The sequence below is a fragment of the Schistocerca nitens genome, chromosome 8 (assembly GCF_023898315.1).
Source record: "Schistocerca nitens isolate TAMUIC-IGC-003100 chromosome 8, iqSchNite1.1, whole genome shotgun sequence".
NCBI classification, from domain to species: domain Eukaryota; kingdom Metazoa; phylum Arthropoda; class Insecta; order Orthoptera; family Acrididae; genus Schistocerca; species Schistocerca nitens.
Window position 1 is genome coordinate 400,979,510 of NC_064621.1, and position 18,338 is coordinate 400,997,847.

The following is an 18,338-nucleotide window of genomic DNA, read 5'->3' on the forward strand; positions in this document are numbered from 1 at the left end:
TCATGTTTGCCAGTGAAGATATGAGCATGCATTATTGTGCTTCTTATAGCAGTCATTCTTCGCCAATATAGGTCAGCCTGAAGCTATGTGTTGTTTCTGTTCAGAGTGTATTCCAAAAAGTAAAGATCTATCGTCTTTAATGATTTTTGTTATTACTTTTTCACAGTTCTTCATCCATAAGGTCTGATACTGTGCAGCCATTATTAGAGCTTCTGACTGTGCTTTTGTTGTTTCCTGTTTTAAGCAAAGATGTCAATATTTAAGTTCTCCAAGCAGTTTGAGTGCTGTCCATGCTATATGGTAAATCTCCAGCATTGTCTTAGCTCATTCTGAGTCTCAATTTTGATGTTACATTGTGTTACGTGAGAATTTTCAGGGAAAATTCTTGGTGTGGGAAATAATTCCTCTGTCTCCATTTGCCATCTTGTACTCTATTATTTAATACATTGGCAGATGATTCAGGTGCTGGATCACATCCAACAACGGCTTTATTCATATTTGACCTTCGTTGTCTCAGACATCACTTTTCTGGATATGTCACCTATTTTCTGTCAGTGTCTGCTCTAGGGTGCACAGCACCATACATGGGAAGGAACTGTCATGATTTACTGTCTGTAAATAAAATGTCTTGTTGGGTCCAGAGTACCAACTGAAGCTGTATTCCATTACTGGAACTGACAGTGCATTATTTTGTTATTCTGTGTTAATGTTAGTTTTGTTATACATCTAAAAATTTCATTTCCATTTTTGTTATGTGTTAGTCATATTCCCATTATATTCTATGTATGATAAACTAATAAAATTTACATGTTTAGATGTAAGAGAGGGCCTCATGATCTAAATACTTATAGGTAAAATGAGAGTATTAGAGTAAATCTGTTGATATTAATGAACTTTACTACACACGAGTCAGTTGTTTCTGCTGCATTAATTTAATATAATTGTAAACAGTATCTCGTTGTTTGTAGACAGTTAAACAACTTTTGTACTGAAATCTTCCTGTGATATTCTTATCCATCTTCTGAAATTTGAAATTGGTATTTGGTCTTAAGAACATATAACTTTTGTTCCAGAGATCATTGCGTCGTCCCTGAGGTAGCAACGGGTCCGTCCACAATGGGGAGCACATCTCAACAGTACTGTCTACGTTGGAACAACCATCGAGCAAATTTGCTGGCTGTTTTTGATGATCTCCTCCGCAGTGAAGCTTTCACAGATGTTACTCTAGCATGTGAGGGTGGAACTTCAGTCAAATGCCACAAAATGGTGTTGGCTGCGTGTTCTACCTACTTTCAATCCTTGTTTTCTGAAGTGCCGTGCCAGCACCCAGTCGTAGTGCTCAAGGACGTCAAGTATGGTGAGATGAAGGCGATACTCGAGTACATGTACCGAGGTGAAGTGAATGTTGCACAAGATCACTTGGCTGCCTTGCTAAAAGTAGCTGAGGCACTCAAGGTCAAGGGTCTCGTCGAAGAAAATGGCCCTCTTGCTGGACGACACGGCCACGTACATGGCCACAGCCACGATCGTCGTCCTGATGATGTGGGGCCCGCTCACTCCCCACCTGGTACCACGACACCTGCGGCGGCTCCACACAGCAGTGTTTCTCCGACAAACCCTTCGGGGGCAACTTCAGGAGCGACTGCAGGCTTCGATCGCTCCGGACCTTACAATCTGTATGGTAAATCCCCAGTCGGAGAACGAACTGGTGCCGGAGGAGGTGGGGGACGCTTGTCACTGCCAGTGTGGGCAGTTCCGGGGCTGCCCTTGCCTCACCATCCGGCACCGATTCCCCCACCGAGTCACCCACATGCAGCAGCAGCTGGTGTTCTTGGAGGCTGCTACGATGCGGCTTCAGACATGTCTCCACTGAAACGCAAGAAACTCCAGAGCCTCCTGCTGAGTCGAGACACACCCATACTTCGCACTGTGCTCGGACAGGGACAAGGCCAGGCTGACTCTTCCCAGCAGCCGATGTCTCTCGTATGTCAACCTGACAGCCATGAACGCGTGAATTCCAATGGATCAGATATTGATACTGACAGGGTTTGTCTGCATTTGTCTCTTATTTTTAGGTGTAATAAGGCTTGTGTACTGCCTTCTCAGAAATATGTGTAATGTTGTAATACTAAAAATAATGCAGTGTTTTTTCATAATATTTATTTCAAATGTTACCTAAACATACACAAAACCATATGGAAACACAGGAATCAGTAATGATAGTGTTTCAGAATTCATCCTCTTGATGGAGGGAAAACCTGTAGAGAGGAGTAGTTCTGTAAACTGTGAAAGTTAGCATTTGAAAGGTCCAAGAAGAAAATAAAACTTCTTAAAATACATCTTTATTGCCCCTTTTACTGTAAGAATTATTTATTTTTAAAATCCATTACTGCAGTTAAGTGAATAATTGTGAAAATTTTATGATTTGACCTGTGCTAAAATACGATATTTGGGCATGAGATGTGTGTCGGCAAAGTTTCTTCCAAAACTCCTCAATTTTGATCAGAAGAACCAGCACATGAATATCATTCAGGAGCTCTTGAATGATGTTGATGATGATCCTGATTTGCTCAAAAGGGTCTTAACTTGTGATAAAACATGGGTTTATGCTTATGACATTGAAACCAAAGCCCTTTCATCCCAATGGAAACATCCCAGAGAGCCAAGACGAAAAAAGCAAGCCAAGTTCAATCAAACATCAAAATTTTACTCACTGCTTTTTCAATTACTGTGGTGTAGTGCATCATGAATTTTTGCCTCGGGGTTGTATGGTCAATAAGGAGTGTTCTTTTTTATATTTGCTAAAGACCAAAATTACAATAGCAAAGTTTATTTTTAAACTATTTTAACAATCAGTGATGACCTTGACATCTATTAAATAATTTTTAAAAAGTTATCAAACACATGCAGTGTCGCAAAGCCAAGTAGCAATGAGGAGGAGAAAAAAAAAAGCTGGTAAAAAAAACAAGACAGATGGGCATGCATACATATTAACGTGTGCCTAGTTGTCATGCCTAGATGCACACAAATGTGCGCGCGCGCGCGCGCGCGCGCGCGCGCGCGCGCGCGCGCACACACACACACACACACACACACACACACACACACACACAAGTGTCATGTAATTAAATTGAATAATTGACATATTCTACAATTGTCTCATCCATCAAATGCAGATCACTGAGTAAAAACAATGACAACTAAGTGTAGGCTTTTAAAAGTGTGATAATAGTGAGTCGTCTTAGCTCCAGGTTTCATGATAAGTAGGAGGAAAATGTATGAAGCAGAGAATGTAGACAAAAATGAGCAATGTCTACATCGTGGAACAATCAAGTGAACCCTGTGCCAATTGTTAATTTCAGCAAGATAAATCTGAAGACTTATCTCCATCATGGCATCTCACACTTTTTTTAGTCTAAGAAAGGGCTTTGCCATATGTGCGTAGTCTTTCCTTTTTGAAAATATAATTTTTTGTGAATTTTATTAACTTACCGAGTAATGCCTCTTTCAGTTTGCAGAGCTGATAGATTATCATATGACAGTGAATTTCTTATTCTGCATCATTTTTAGTCTTACTTTCTGATTGGCAAAAGTAGATATTACACATATGAGGTGTCTTCAAAGCGTAAGGTGCTTATGTTTTATGAAAAATATTTATTCATCAATATTAATGTTTTCCCCTTAAAAGTAACCCCCCTCAGATACAATACACTTGTGCAAATGCTTCTTCCAATCCTAGAAGCATTTCTCATAAGCACTTTCTGGTACTGCCTTGAGTACTTCCAGTGGTGCATTTTTTATTACCCCAATCATTGAAAATCTTCATGCTTTCATAGGTCTGTTCAGTTTTGGGAACAGGAAAAAGTCACGGGGGGCAAACTCTAGTGGATATGGTGGCTGAGGCATGATTTGTTATGTTGTTTTTGACAAAAAAATCTCTCACAAGTAACGACAAACGAGCAGGTGTATTGCCGTGATGCAAAAGCCGTGAATTGTTTTTCCACAATTCTGGACGATTTTTGCATATTGCTTCTCGCAAACAGAACATAAGGTCAAGATAATACTCCTTATTGACCATACAACCGCGAGGCAAAAATTCATGATGCACTATGCCACAGTAATTGGAAAAAAAAACAGTGAGCAAAATTTTGACGTTTGATTGAACTTGCGTGCTTTTTTTCGTCTTGGCTCTCTGGAATGCTTCCATTGGGATTAAAGGGCTTTGGTTTCAATGTCATAAGTGTAAACCCATGTTTTGTCACCAGTTAAGACCCTTTTGAGCAAACCAGGATCATCATTGACATCCTTCAAGAGCTCCTGAATGATGTTGATGTGCTGGGATGTCCAGAGCAAGGTTCGTCATTGGCCTCTTGTTAGTCATCTTGGAAGAGCTTGTACCACTTGTAAACTTTTTTTTTAGAGCAGACTCCACTGCCAACATGTCAAGTGTTTTAAAGCACTTGATTCCATTTTTCACACAAAGTTTGATGTTTATTCTTTGCTCCATTTTTTATAATAATCAAAAGTCACACACTAAAATACATCTAACCTTTCTATCTGTCAAAAACAAACAAAGTATGCTGTACACTTGAAACTGTGAATATACACTCCTGGAAATGGAAAAAAGAACACATTGACACCGGTGTGTCAGACCCACCATACTTGCTCCGGACACTGCGAGAGGGCTGTACAAGCAATGATCACACGCACGGCACAGCGGACACACCAGGAACCGCGGTGTTGGCCGTCGAATGGCGCTAGCTGCGCAGCATTTGTGCACCGCCGCCGTCAGTGTCAGCCAGTTTGCCGTGGCATACGGAGCTCCATCGCAGTCTTTAACACTGGTAGCATGCCGCGACAGCGTGGACGTGAACCGTATGTGCAGTTGACGGACTTTGAGCGAGGGCGTATAGTGGGCATGCGGGAGGCCGGGTGGACGTACCGCCGAATTGCTCAACACGTGGGGCGTGAGGTCTCCACAGTGCATCGATGTTGTCGCCAGTGGTCGGCGGAAGGTGCACGTGCCCGTCGACCTGGGACCGGACCGCAGCGACGCACGGATGCACGCCAAGACCGTAGGATCCTACGCAGTGCCGTAGGGGACCGCAACGCTACTTCCCAGCAAATTAGGGACACTGTTGCTCCTGGGGTATCGGCGAGGACCATTCGCAACCGTCTCCATGAAGCTGGGCTACGGTCCCGCACACCGTTAGGCCGTCTTCCGCTCACGCCCCAACATCGTGCAGCCCGCCTCCAGTGGTGTCGCGACAGGCGTGAATGGAGGGACGAATGGAGACGTGTCGTCTTCAGCGATGAGAGTCGCTTCTGCCTTGGTGCCAATGATGGTCGTATGCGTGTTTGGCGCCGTGCAGGTGAGCGCCACAATCAGGACTGCATACGACCGAGGCACACAGGGCCAATACCCGGCATCATGGTGTGGGGAGCGATCTCCTACACTGGCCGTACACCACTGGTGATCGTCGAGGGGACACTGAATAGTGCACGGTACATCCAAACCGTCATCGAACCCATCGTTCTACCATTCCTAGACCGGCAAGGGAACTTGCTGTTCCAACAGGACAATGCACGTCCGCATGTATCCCGTGCCACCCAACGTGCTCTAGAAGGTGTAAGTCAACTACCCTGGCCAGCAAGATCTCCGGATCTGTCCCCCATTGAGCATGTTTGGGACTGGATGAAGCGTCGTCTCACGCGGTCTGCACGTCCAGCACGAACGCTGGTCCAACTGAGGCGCCAGGTGGAAATGGCATGGCAAGCCGTTCCACAGGACTACATCCAGCATCTCTACGATCGTCTCCATGGGAGAATAGCAGCCTGCATTGCTGCGAAAGGTGGATATACACTGTACTAGTGCCGACATTGTGCATGCTCTGTTGCCTGTGTCTATGTGCCTGTGGTTCTGTCAGTGTGATCATGTGATGTATCTGACCCCAGGAATGTGTCAATAAAGTTTCCCCTTCCTGGGACAATGAATTCACGGTGTTCTTATTTCAATTTCCAGGAGTGTATATTCGGACATGTCCACCAAAATAACAAAAAAAAAAATCAATAATCAAATATATCTAAAAACAAAGATGATGTGACTTACCAAATGAAAGTGCTGGCAGGTCGATAGACACATAAACATACACACAAAATTCAAGCTTTGGCAACCAACGGTTGCTTCATCAGGAAAGAGGGAAGGAGAGGGAAAGATGAAAGGATGTGGGTTTTAAGGGAGAGGGTAAGGAGTCATTCCAATCCCGGGAGCGTAAAGACTTACCTTAGGGGGAATAGCAGACAGGTATACACTCTCTCTCTCTCGCTCACGCACGCGCGCGCGCGCACACACACACACACACACACACACACACACACACACACACACACACACATTTACATTGCCCGCACAATTTGAAAAGTCATCTTACTTTTTGAACAACCCTCATACATCCAATGAGCTTGGGTTCTATGCTTCCCCAGGAAACAAATATTTAACAAACTGTTGCTGTGAAGTGTGCCATTGATTCATTTACCCATAGTGTGCTGAAAATCCTACTGTGAAGGAGAGCTTTCAGTGATATGGACAGAGCCTAATGAACAGGCACATGGAGTTACTGTAGGCTGCTTCTGTAATGTATACTATCAAACATTGTTTACTTCTTCATATGAAGCATTTTCGTAACTTTACTAATCTCGGAGAACATTACCAGCAGTCCATTTACTTGAAGACTTAAAACTGTTTATTATGAGCATCAGTGATAACTGGAATTTACATCTGCGAGTCCAGGTGTTCTGTTTCATTTCATTTTGAATGAAATTTGCCAGCAACCTGTCAGAGACTTTAGACCATACCATGAAATTCCAATCTGAACCCTAGACAGGACACTGTGTCTAGAGGTTTATACAGCATGTGTCATAATTAATGGTGTAAACACATACATCTGAAAGTACACAATACTGGTAGCAAAATAGTCTCAGTAAACTTAGGTCCATAATGAACAATTTGTGATTTTGTGGGTATCTGCCACAACTGACTTGATTCTGTGTAAACATAATCCCATTGAGGAAAATGGAACAATGCTGTACAACATCAAGAAAAGTTATTAGAGATATTTTGATAGAAGTACAGGTGTTTTGAATGAACTCGACAACAATTACATGACTGTACTCATAGTTACAGGAGGTGCTCAAATTGTCATCCTTTTACTTGGATGCAGGCCTATACCTATCAATACAGTGAGTTTCAAATCTTTTTAAACATGCCTGTATCATTTTAAAGTTCCTGACAAGCATTGACAAATCTCTGCTCTGTTTCTTCAACTGTGTTAACTGGATGGCATACACTACACCTTTAATGTGGCCCCAAACATAGAAATCCTTGGGGTTCAGATCAGGTGATCTTGGAGGGCATGCCCAATCTATCTTTGGCCATAGTGACATGTTAGATGTCATCTCACTATAGTAGCAAAATGTGCTGGTACTCCATCATGTATGTACCACATCCTCTGTCATTGCTCTGAGGGAACATCCTCAAATTGTCCTATAAGGTGATGCCACAGAAACAGTAGGTAATTCTTGACTTTGAGTTTGTTTGGTAGCATTTACAGCCCAAGATGATGATCACATACAATGAGAAAAGTCACGGATAGGAAGACTCATGCACAGCATGTGGGTTGGAGCACAGATGACTTCAAATATGAGAATTGTGGTAATCAAACACAGCACCATGAGTGAACCCTGCTTAACATGTATATAAAATGATGTCAACAAAGTAGGGTTGCCTACAGCTTGTTGCTGCGTATGCTGACGGAACGTACACAGTACTTATTGGAGGTGGTACAAGTACATTGCACAGCAATGCATTATTCTCCAAACACTATTGTGGCTAATTCCAGGAATTTGTGTGGCAAGTTGACTGTTTCCAGCACTACATCTTCAAGCACAGATGTAATTAGTGCACCCTTCCTGCTCCTGCAGCACGTGCAAAGCTCCCAGTTTCTCGGAGGCATTGGTGCACTCTTGTAAATGTTCAACTCTTGGAATCCTTTGGAACCATGACGCCACAATTATTTCACAAACAGGTTACATGTGAACCTTTGTTTACTGAGACTTCCTTATTTGTATTATCATGTACTTTAAACTGTATGTGTGTATGCCATTAGTTATGATGTACCCTGTATATAAAGGATGAACCAAAATTCGTGCACTCGGACACCAAGTGTGATTCTTTGAATACTAACAGTACACAAATGACACTAACAAAATGTTGCCCTGTGCATATTTTTTTTGTAGAAACTGAATATCAAAGAAAGGCAACTTGAGAATACTGTAGTCACAAGTACAAGTGTTGTCATTCAACCTGTCATTCTACCTGTTCTGCCCAGTTAGTGTGCTGGGTACATTTTTGCATTACAATTCTTGAGTTCAAGGGTCTGTTTCCAATTCTAGCCTTAATTTTTATTTTATTTTCTTATTTTAGACTACAGGGTATGGTATTTGGCTTCATGAATGTTGTACAGCAGGTTTCAACAAAACACTTGTAATTGTTTAATATTAATACAGAAATAAGAGAACAATTATTTCTATTATTCCTCTTTTAAACACATATTATGTCTTTAAATGTTTACTGTGTTCTCTTCCATGCAAAAGAGCCCTTCAGTCTTCAGTACATTGTTGGGATTGCTTTCCTTCTCTTCAGTTGTACCCCTTCCCTCAGAGCAAAAGAAACCAACTCCACTCCTCTTCTGTTAGTCTATCTCTGCTCCTTTTTTCCTTGGTTGTTTTCTTGCAACCATGCAAATCACACTATGGCATTGTCTTGAGTCCATGCTCACCACTACGATAAGTAATTTATTTTTAACTGATCATTACTCTTTATTGATATTTCTGACATGTGATTGTTATGTTCAATTTTGAAAAAAAAATTGTGAGATACATATTGCTTAAGAAACATTGGTCAGGGGAAAAAATTTAAAAAAATAAAAATGTTAAACTCAACACAACACACTACACTAACTAGGCAGCACGGTACATACTATTGTTAAAGATATTTGTCATACATGTGATTGCCAGATTAGCATTCTTTGGTATCCATTTTCTACTGAAAATATACACAGAATGAAATTTGTTTATAGACATTTTTTTCTGTTAGTACACAAGTAATCACAATGTAGCATCTGAGTGCACAAATTTTGATTCACCCTGTATATAGTATATACAGTAAATAGCATTTATACACGCATCAAAAAAGATTTTGCATCACCTTAGTTCCGAGAGTTCCGGAATCTGTATAGAAAATGGGAATAGAGATCAACATAAACATCATTTCCATCCTTTTTATTGCTCATGAAAACCACACATTGCATGTTGTACCACCACACAGCGAGACTGTCAGAGGTGGTGGTCCAGATTGTTGTACACACCAGTAGTCTAATACCCAGTAGTACATCATCTTACATTGATGCATGCCTGTATTCATCATGGCATACTGTCCACAAGTTCATCAAGACATTGTTGGTCCAGATTGTCCCACTCCCCAATGGCAATTCAGCGTAGAGCCCTCAGAGTGGTTGGTGGGTCACGCCGTCCATAAACAGCCCTTTTCAATCTATCCCAGGCATGTTTGATAGGGTTCACATCTGGAGAACATGCTGACCACTCTAGTCGAGTGATATCGTTATCCTGAAGGAAGTCATTCACAAGATGTGTACAGTGGAGACATGAATTGTCATCCAAGAAGACGAATGCCTCACAGCTATGCTGCCAATAGGGTTGCACTATCAGTTGGAAGATGGCATTCACGTGTCGTACAGCCATTACGGTGCCTTCCTTGACCATCAGCGGTGTGTGTTGGTCCCACATAATGCCATCCCAAAGCAGCTGGGAACCTCCACCTTGCTGCACTCGCTGGACAGTGTGTCTAAGGTGTTCAGCCTGACTGGGTTGCCTCCAAACACGTCTCCGACAACTGTCTGGTTGAAGGCATATGCGACACTCATCAGTGAAGAGAACATGATGCCAATCCTGAGCGGTCCAGTCAGCATTTTGTTGGGCCCATCTGTACCGCGCTGCATGCTGTCATGGTTGCAAAGATGGACCTCGCCATGGACGTCGGGACTGAAGTTACACATCATGCAGCCTGTTGTGCACAGTTTGAGTTGTAACATGATGCCCTGTGACTGTATGAAAAGCATTATTCAACATGGTGGCATTGCTGTCAAGGTCCCTCAGAGCCATAATACATAGGTAGCAGTCATCCACTGCAGTAGTACAGTAGTGACTCATGGCTGGCCTGAGCAAGGCATGTCATCGACAGTTCCTGTGTCTCTGTATCTCCACCATGTCCGAATAACATTGTTTTGGTTCACTGTGAGATGCTGGGACACTTCCCTTGTTGAGAGCCCTTCCTGGCATTAAGTAACAGTGCGGACACGATCGAACTGTGGTATTGACTGTCTAGGCATGGTTGAACTACAGACCACATGAGCTGTGTATCTACTTCCTAGTGGAATGACTGGAACTGATCGGCTGTCGGACCCCCTCCTTCTAATAGGTGCTGTTCATGCAAGGTTGTTTACATCTTTGGGCGGGGTTAGTGACATCTCTGAACAGTCAAAGAGACTGTGTCTGTGATATACAATATCCACAGTCAACATCTGTCTTCAGGAGTTCTGGGAATCGGGGTGATGCAAAACTTTTTTTGATGTGTAAACAGTCAAGGCATAATTTTAAGGACATTTTATTATATGATATATTGCTTCATGTGTGTATGAAGTGTAATGACGAGAAAGGAAAGGTAATCTGTTGATAATTACAGTCTTAGACATATAGTTAATAAGGATCTTATATAATGAGCAGCTGTTTCCATTAGAAAATCATTCCATCCTCAATTTAGGTTGTGAAATAGAAAATTAAATATGCAGTTTTCTATTTCAGCAGATTGTGAAGGCAGAACAGTCCGTTGAAGAGGAAAGGTCACCTTATACTGATATATCGAACATGGATGAAGATATCAGTGAGAAGGTATGTGTATTTCTAGCTTCTCCACCCCTTTACAGTTCTTATGTTAGTAAAAATACTGATTTGTTGTGACTGTATTGTGGTAAATAATTATATATATATACATACATTTTTTTACAGAACAATAAAATGATGCTTTCGCAGACTTTCCCTAATGACATGAGAGGTAAGTTGAATGGACACAGTCTGTTGTACAGTAATATTAATCCATTAATGTTCATCTATTAATGTTCTTGCCTTTCTTGATTTGAATTAGTGGGAGATACCTGTGAACAGCAGTCTTTTAAGAATGTGTAGTTCCAGTTTCAGATTTTTCCTTTTTCTGTGCACATAAGCCAGATATGACTTTGATTTAGTGTTTCATCACATTTAGCCATCCATAGCTGCTTCCTCTTTGTGGCTCAGAACCACTGACTTTGTTCTAGGATAAGTATCTGAGATTTTTATTTTAACTAAGTCTCCAAGAAAAAAAAAACCTCCCTGTCTCTTCAGTCATTGTAATTTACCAATTTGTGACAAATATTTTGAGTTTCATGTTTGAAATGAAACAAGCAAATATGCTGCCTCTACAACAGAATTCCACTGAATGCTGAACATTTCTGAGTAAAATCAATAGCTAAGAGACCAAGGTTTTTGATTAATCAGGATTGCCACAAGTCCTAGAAATCAGGGAATTTCGAAAGCGTCAGGGAAATTTGGGGGAAAAAAAAAAGCCACTGGAAACATCTCATTTTTGTCTCAGTAGATGAAATGATTTGTTTACAGAGAAGTCATGCATCATTCCTGGCTGGGTGCAGCTATGTACATGCACTGCTTCCCTACTTCCTCATTCTTACTGCTTCTCCTCTTCCTACCATTCCCTTTAGCTTGCAGTCGGTACTGTTACCACTTTTTGCTGCTAGACTAGCAGTTGACAATGAGAGGGAGGGAGGTGCGAGGAGTGGTTTGTCTGGATCTGATTCTCAGAGACTTGATGCATTGGCTGGAGATCATGGTCATGTGTGCATGAGTTCTGTCTGAGCGATTTTGTGAAAGTTTGTGTGCTCTTGTTTTCTGACAAAAGCTGTGGCTGAAAATTTAGTTGTGGGAGTGTGATTGCCTTTTCTTCATGGCTGTCTGTGGCTGAGCAATCATCTTCACAAGAAGTCATTAATACGAGGGGGGACCCAAAAATAACCGGAATTTCTTTCTGGAAAGAATATACTTTATTGCTTTCAAATACAACCTTAATCTCCTTCGAAGTATTCTCCATTAGCATTAATACACTTGTGCAAACATTCATTCCAGTGTTCGAAGCACCTTTCTAATTTGTCCTCTTTGATACCTGCTAGCACTTTCATGACATTGCGTTTTACATCTTCCACATATGCAAAACGCTTCCCACTCAAGTCTCTTTTTCACCCTCGGGAATAGGAAGAAGTCAGAGGGTGCTAAATCTGGCGAATAGGGAGTGTGGGTTAAGGTAGTCATCTTTGTTGAGGCCAAAAACTGGCAAATGCTGATGGCCGTGTGCGCGGGAGCATTGTCATGATGCGGGAACCACATACCAGAATCCCACAAAGCCGGACGTTTTCGCGACAAACTTCTCCGAAGCCGTTTCATAACCTCGAAATAGAATTTTTGGCTTACTGTATGGTTTTCAGGGACAAATTCAGAGTGTACGATTCCTTTGATGTCAAAAAAACAGATCAACATCGTTTCCGCTTTTGATTTCACTTGACGAGCTTTTTTTGGTCGAGGTGACTTCCATTGTGATGACTGTTGTTTACTTTCTGGATCGTATCCATAGCACCATGACTGTAATGATTTTGTTGAGAAAATGTGGATCATGTTTGAACGCGTCCTTCATTTCGAGACAGGCTTGAACGCGACGATCCCTTTAATCTCCGGTAAGAAGCTTCGGCACAAATTTTTCTGCCATTCTTCGCATCCCCAAATCGATGGTCAAGATGCACGGAATTGAGCTCCAGGACAACGCGGACAAGTTCTCGAATTGGTTGATTGTCCTGCGTCGATCTTCAATGATGAGATCACGGATTTTGTCGATGTTGTCTTCGCTTTGAGCAGTTGAATGTCGACAGGAATGGGGCTTATCTTCAACCACCATTTCTTCCTTTTTAAACCAAGAAAACCATTCGTACACTTGCACTTTACTAAGAGCATAGTCTTTGTAGGCTGTCTGAATCATCGCAGCAGTTTCTGCTGCGTTCTTGCCGAGCAAGAAACAAAACTTCACTGCCACACTTTGTTTTTAAGAACTAGCCATTTCCTCATGTCATGTCCGGATTGTACACACACTCAAAGAATTGCTGCACTGTTGGGTGACGCCACGTGGCAGAATGACTCAGCAGAGCTCCTACTACAACCCTCTGGTGGCGCAACCTGCTACTGGAAGTACACGATGTGCAGCATTACTATTCCGGTTACTTTTGGGTCCCCCCTCGTATTGATTCTCAGCGTAGTCGCACAAGTTATCTGTTGCATGGATTGATCACCACAGTCAAATTTCATCAACATGGTTTCTGCAACATGTGAATAGATGGCCACAATAGTGGACTTCAATGACGGGCCAAAACTGCCAGCCGATTTTGTGGGTATCTCTGACAGATTGGGTCTGCCAATCTGAAGCTCATTGTTTCCCACTGCTGTGCCTTTCAGATCTAGTCTCACTGAGCTGCCCAAAGGCTGGCTCTGTTTGTGTGTGGCATAATGTGGCGGATTTTCATGGTTTATCCATGGACCCAGGACTGCACGCTCCTCAGCTGGCCAGAGGCCAGTGGGTGATGTATTTCAGAAATTGCGACTGTCTCTCCAGAAGTACATTGTACAGTGCAGTGTTTTAGACATTTTATTTATTCTAGTATGTTTTGGCACTTCGAAGATAGGTCATATATTAGAAAGTATGGGTGATAAGAAGAAGAAACTTGTGGCAGCCATTGGCTGTTTGCACACCATGTACTCACATATTTCTCGAAAGAAAAATCACACAATACCTGTAGAATGAAATGATCATGTGGCATTAATGGCTGGGAGGCCACATCCAGGGAAGTTCAGGTGTTGAGTTGCAAGTCCTCATTCAGGTGATATTACATTGGGTGACCTGTGAATCAGTGATAATGAAGTGATGATGAGGACAACAGAACACTCAAGTCACGAGCGGAGAAAAACTTCAACCTGGCTGGGATTTGAACCTGCACCCTCTGCATGGTAGGCAAACACTTTACCACTCAGCTAAGCAACCTGACACACAATACCTCTAAAATAAGAGACATAATACATTGGATAGTAACTGACAATAATGAACATAGTAGAATCAACATTTTATTGGTGGACACCTATAGTGTTTGTTTACACAACTTTTCCTTGCCTTATACACTTATTTCAAGAGGCCTATATTTTTTCTGAGTTTTTTTTTAAAAAAGATCAGTGAAGGTGTTTTAAACCTGTCTTGCAACCCCAGTGAAATGCACGTTTTTGTCACCAAATGTGTTTCGTTTTAGTGAAATAAAATAACATCAGTAGTTTGGCTTGCTTTCTCCACCTAAAAACAGTTCATTTCGAGAGATGTTGACGTTAGTACTTGAGATTTTTGCTCACGTGTTTAGAAATACAGAAGTTACATTTTTGTGAAGTCTTTATTCACCCTTGAAATCTCAAAATTTGTCAGGGAAAAATGTTAAAACTTGTATGGAAATTAGGGAATTTCACTTACGGAAACTTGTGGCAACCATGTTAATGTTTTGTATTACTTTACAGAATTTAACTCGTATGCTCTTGGATGCATTGATTGAGTGTGTTCTTCTTATGCCAAAAGCAAGTGCATTAAGATGAGGGTTCTTTTTACATGAGTTCAGCGGGTCTGAATTCTAAATGTAATTGCCATCAAGCATATGTTTATAAAATTTTCCTGAGTTATTGATCTGTCATAGATTAGGATACGCATGGTGAAATGTAGACAGTGTACAAATATACAGGGTGATTCTGTGATGATGATACAAATTTCAGGGGTGATGGAGAAGGTAAATGTATCAGTTTGTGGTATGGGACCCTGGTCTGGAAGCAATAGAGTCAAAAGTTGTAAGTGGAAGTAGTTCTGATACCTCTGCCAGAGGAATAAATGTTCTGGTGGTGTTGTTGCTAAGATTGGATGATGGGCAACTTTCAGAGGTGGCAGTATGGACCAAAACAAGAAAAAATGTCTAGTAAGCATGCACTCAAAAAGGCTTACCTCAAGAACTATGATCTTTTTCATCTCTGATGCTGTGAAACATATCGCTTTTACTGCAATCCCTTTGGTTCCCATATTTTTGGAGGAGGTAGTGTGGAACAAAACAAGGAAAAAAGTCCAGGCTGTAAAATGTATATTATGGGCAGGGTTCAGTAGAAGAGATGTGTTTTACATTTTTGACAAAGGCCTTGATGGCCGAAAGCTTCTATTGTGACAGTCTTTTTGTTGTGCCTATCTGCGACTCAGCATCTCTGCTGTATGCTGAGTGGCAACTTTCCTTTTCATACTGTTGTTACATTTCTGCTTATAATGTTTAACTTTGTTGTTTCCAGACCACCATTCCTTACCTTTATGCATTAGACCAATGTTCTTCATGCCTGCCAAGGAGTAAAAGGGTCTGATGATGATCCTAGAAGAGATTGAAATCAATCACAGAATGAAATAAGTAACTTATATGCAGTCAAGACTGCTTTTATTGATACAGCAATACATTTCCCCTTCTACATCATCCCTGAAAATTTGTAACATCATCACCTGGATGTAAGTGAATTTACTTTCAACTATCAAGGCAGTGTAACAGTGAGGCAAATTGTCTGGAGAAACTGGAATTCTTAAAGAAACTACTGTTACCAAGATAGGGGACCACAAAACATTCTGGGATTTCTGAAAGACTCAGTGGGGATTTCAGAAGACGGTTGACTGAAACGGAGGGATTGCATCATTTTGTTACAGCTCACTCTGTGAGATTCTGCACTAGAGAACAACTGATTGTCGATGTGCCATTAGATGAGGCAAAATTGTGCATCCTCTTGGAGAGGAGGCAAAATAGTGCATCAGTAGTGTTTGTTGTTCAGCCATGGTCACCTATCATGTCACCAGATCTGAATACAAATTGTGAACTGCTGCATAAATTGTACTTGGTCTTAGTGTCCAGTGCAACTCTTGTGGTAATAATTTACTAAATTTCATCTTAGTGAAACTCCACACCATATACCCCAGCTGTTTTTTCTTCTGACCACTGGAAATTTTGTGGCATTGGCACACAGGCATACCGACTCTCAGAAAACAGAAAGTGTTATAGCTTTTGCTTTTCGAGTTAATATGTGGTGTTTCTTTTGTGTCACCCTTAACGAACACAAGTAGCCATAGGCATATTAAAATGAAAATTAACACGAAATGTTCAGTGCATAAGCTGAAATGCAGATAACAGAGTAAGGCTATTAGCATGATGCCACTAGTTAGAATTACAGTTTTAGAGGTTTTATGTAGTTATTCCAATCTGCAACATATGGTTTAGCTCACACTGGTTTTCAGTTTACACCCATTTACTTCTGTCCTGTTTCCATTAACTGTAGTTTGATATTTGACTGTTACTGTCTGTCTTTTTGTTTATTTACTTTTAATTAGTAACGGGATAGAGCCTTCAGTTTTGTACAGAGTACATACTGTACATGATTTAGTGTAAAGTGGCACTTTACAAATGAATTTTTGCAGTTTACAGCAAATTACTTTAAAAATATGAACTAAAGTTTTCAGTGGCTTTTATATCCATTTTGTTCAGCTGTTCACAATGTCTCATACAAATGTATTTGTATTTAATTTGTTCTCATAAGACTTACTCTATGATGATTAAGGCTTATCACCATTTTCACAATTTAATTTGTTCATATTGTGTTACTTGTAGCTGATATTAAATAACTCTAGTTGAAGTATTTTTCTTCATCCTTCTGACAGAAAATATGTGTAACACAGCTGTATCATCTGGAATAGCAACATACGTCCCTACGCAGAAACCAGAATGGAAACGCTATAAACAGTACACACGGAATGATATAATGTCAGCTATTGAGGCAGTACGGACAGGTATGAGTGCATTACAAGCTGCCCGCAAATATGGTGTTCCTTCACGCACACTTTATGACAAGGTGAAGAAAATGGGCATTACAACAAGTCGACCTTTCAACAAGAGAGGTTCCAATGTCAGTCCTGGAGGATATTTCCCCTATGGAGGAAATGGAGGTTCCAGTGCTGTTTTTGGAGGAGGTGGAACATCAGAAGGTGATGACCAGGTACCAACAATGGAACCACTTTTCCTGCAGCATGCACTTGATGGCATGAAACGTGAAATTGGAGAACGTGAAGTTGCAGTAGCAGCCGCTGCAGCTGCAGCAGTAGCAGCCTCAGCAGGTGGCCCTGGGTCTGGAGGAGGATCATCAAGTCCAGGTGAGAATGGTCGCTCCCCCAGTCCTGGGCTTGGGCACAGCCCAAAATATGGTAGCCATGATAGTGCAACACCAAGCCCACCAGGTGACGGTTCTCAGCCTGGTACAGTTTCCACACCAGTAGCAGATGAGGACAGAGTTGAAGATCTGTCGGTAGCGGGTACTCGTAACAAAGATGGATTGTCAGCAACTCGAGTAATAGTCCCATTGGCTGGAAGGAAGGATGATGATCAGCCGTTGCCTTCAATGCAACATCAGCAACATCAACATCAGCAACACCAGCCACAGATCCAACAACACAACAGCCTTGAAGGCACTTCAGCTGCAGACTGATATACAGTACCTCGGCAAGTGTTTACACAATGCCACGAGACTGTCATACTCTGAAGACTGCTGTAGTTAAGTAGAATACCAGATTTTTAATTTGTTGTTACAGCTTCATTTTACACACGTACTGATTATATGGTTGTAGTAAACTGTTCATGCATTTATTATCTTTGTGCAATATTATTTATGTTGAATTGTATCAGAGTCTACATTTGAAGGACAACTAAGAAGTAAACTTCAAAATAATATTTTTTGGAATTTTAGTGGCATTATTCCTTTCTTTGTAGGTGACGAGTGAAGCAGCAATTATTTACAAGCACACAATAAGAATGAAATTATCTTCTTTTTTGTTATGTAACATAATTTTTGTGATTTTGCTTGCCGTCAGATTAGTGTGATGTAATTGTGAATGTGATTTTATTCGTGTTTGACACACATGTGATAAAATGGGCATTATACTATAAGATTTACTTTTTTGTGGTCACGTAACATTATAGTTATTAAGAACATCTATATAACGTTAAACTGCAATAGCCAAG

General features: G+C 41.2%; 1 protein-coding gene across 1 annotated transcript in view; it reads left to right on the plus strand.

Moving 5' to 3' along the window:
* The window catches only part of LOC126199586 (uncharacterized), a 51,077-nt gene that overhangs the window by 15,401 nt on the left and 17,338 nt on the right, over window positions 1–18,338 (plus strand). The window contains exons 2-5 of the mRNA XM_049936511.1: window positions 1,074–2,046; window positions 10,942–11,025; window positions 11,143–11,188; window positions 17,003–17,667. Of these exons, the coding sequence (XP_049792468.1) occupies window positions 1,117–2,046; window positions 10,942–11,025; window positions 11,143–11,188; window positions 17,003–17,667 (1,725 nt within the window). The 5' untranslated portion in view covers window positions 1,074–1,116. The remainder of the gene's footprint in view (window positions 1–1,073; window positions 2,047–10,941; window positions 11,026–11,142; window positions 11,189–17,002; window positions 17,668–18,338) is intronic.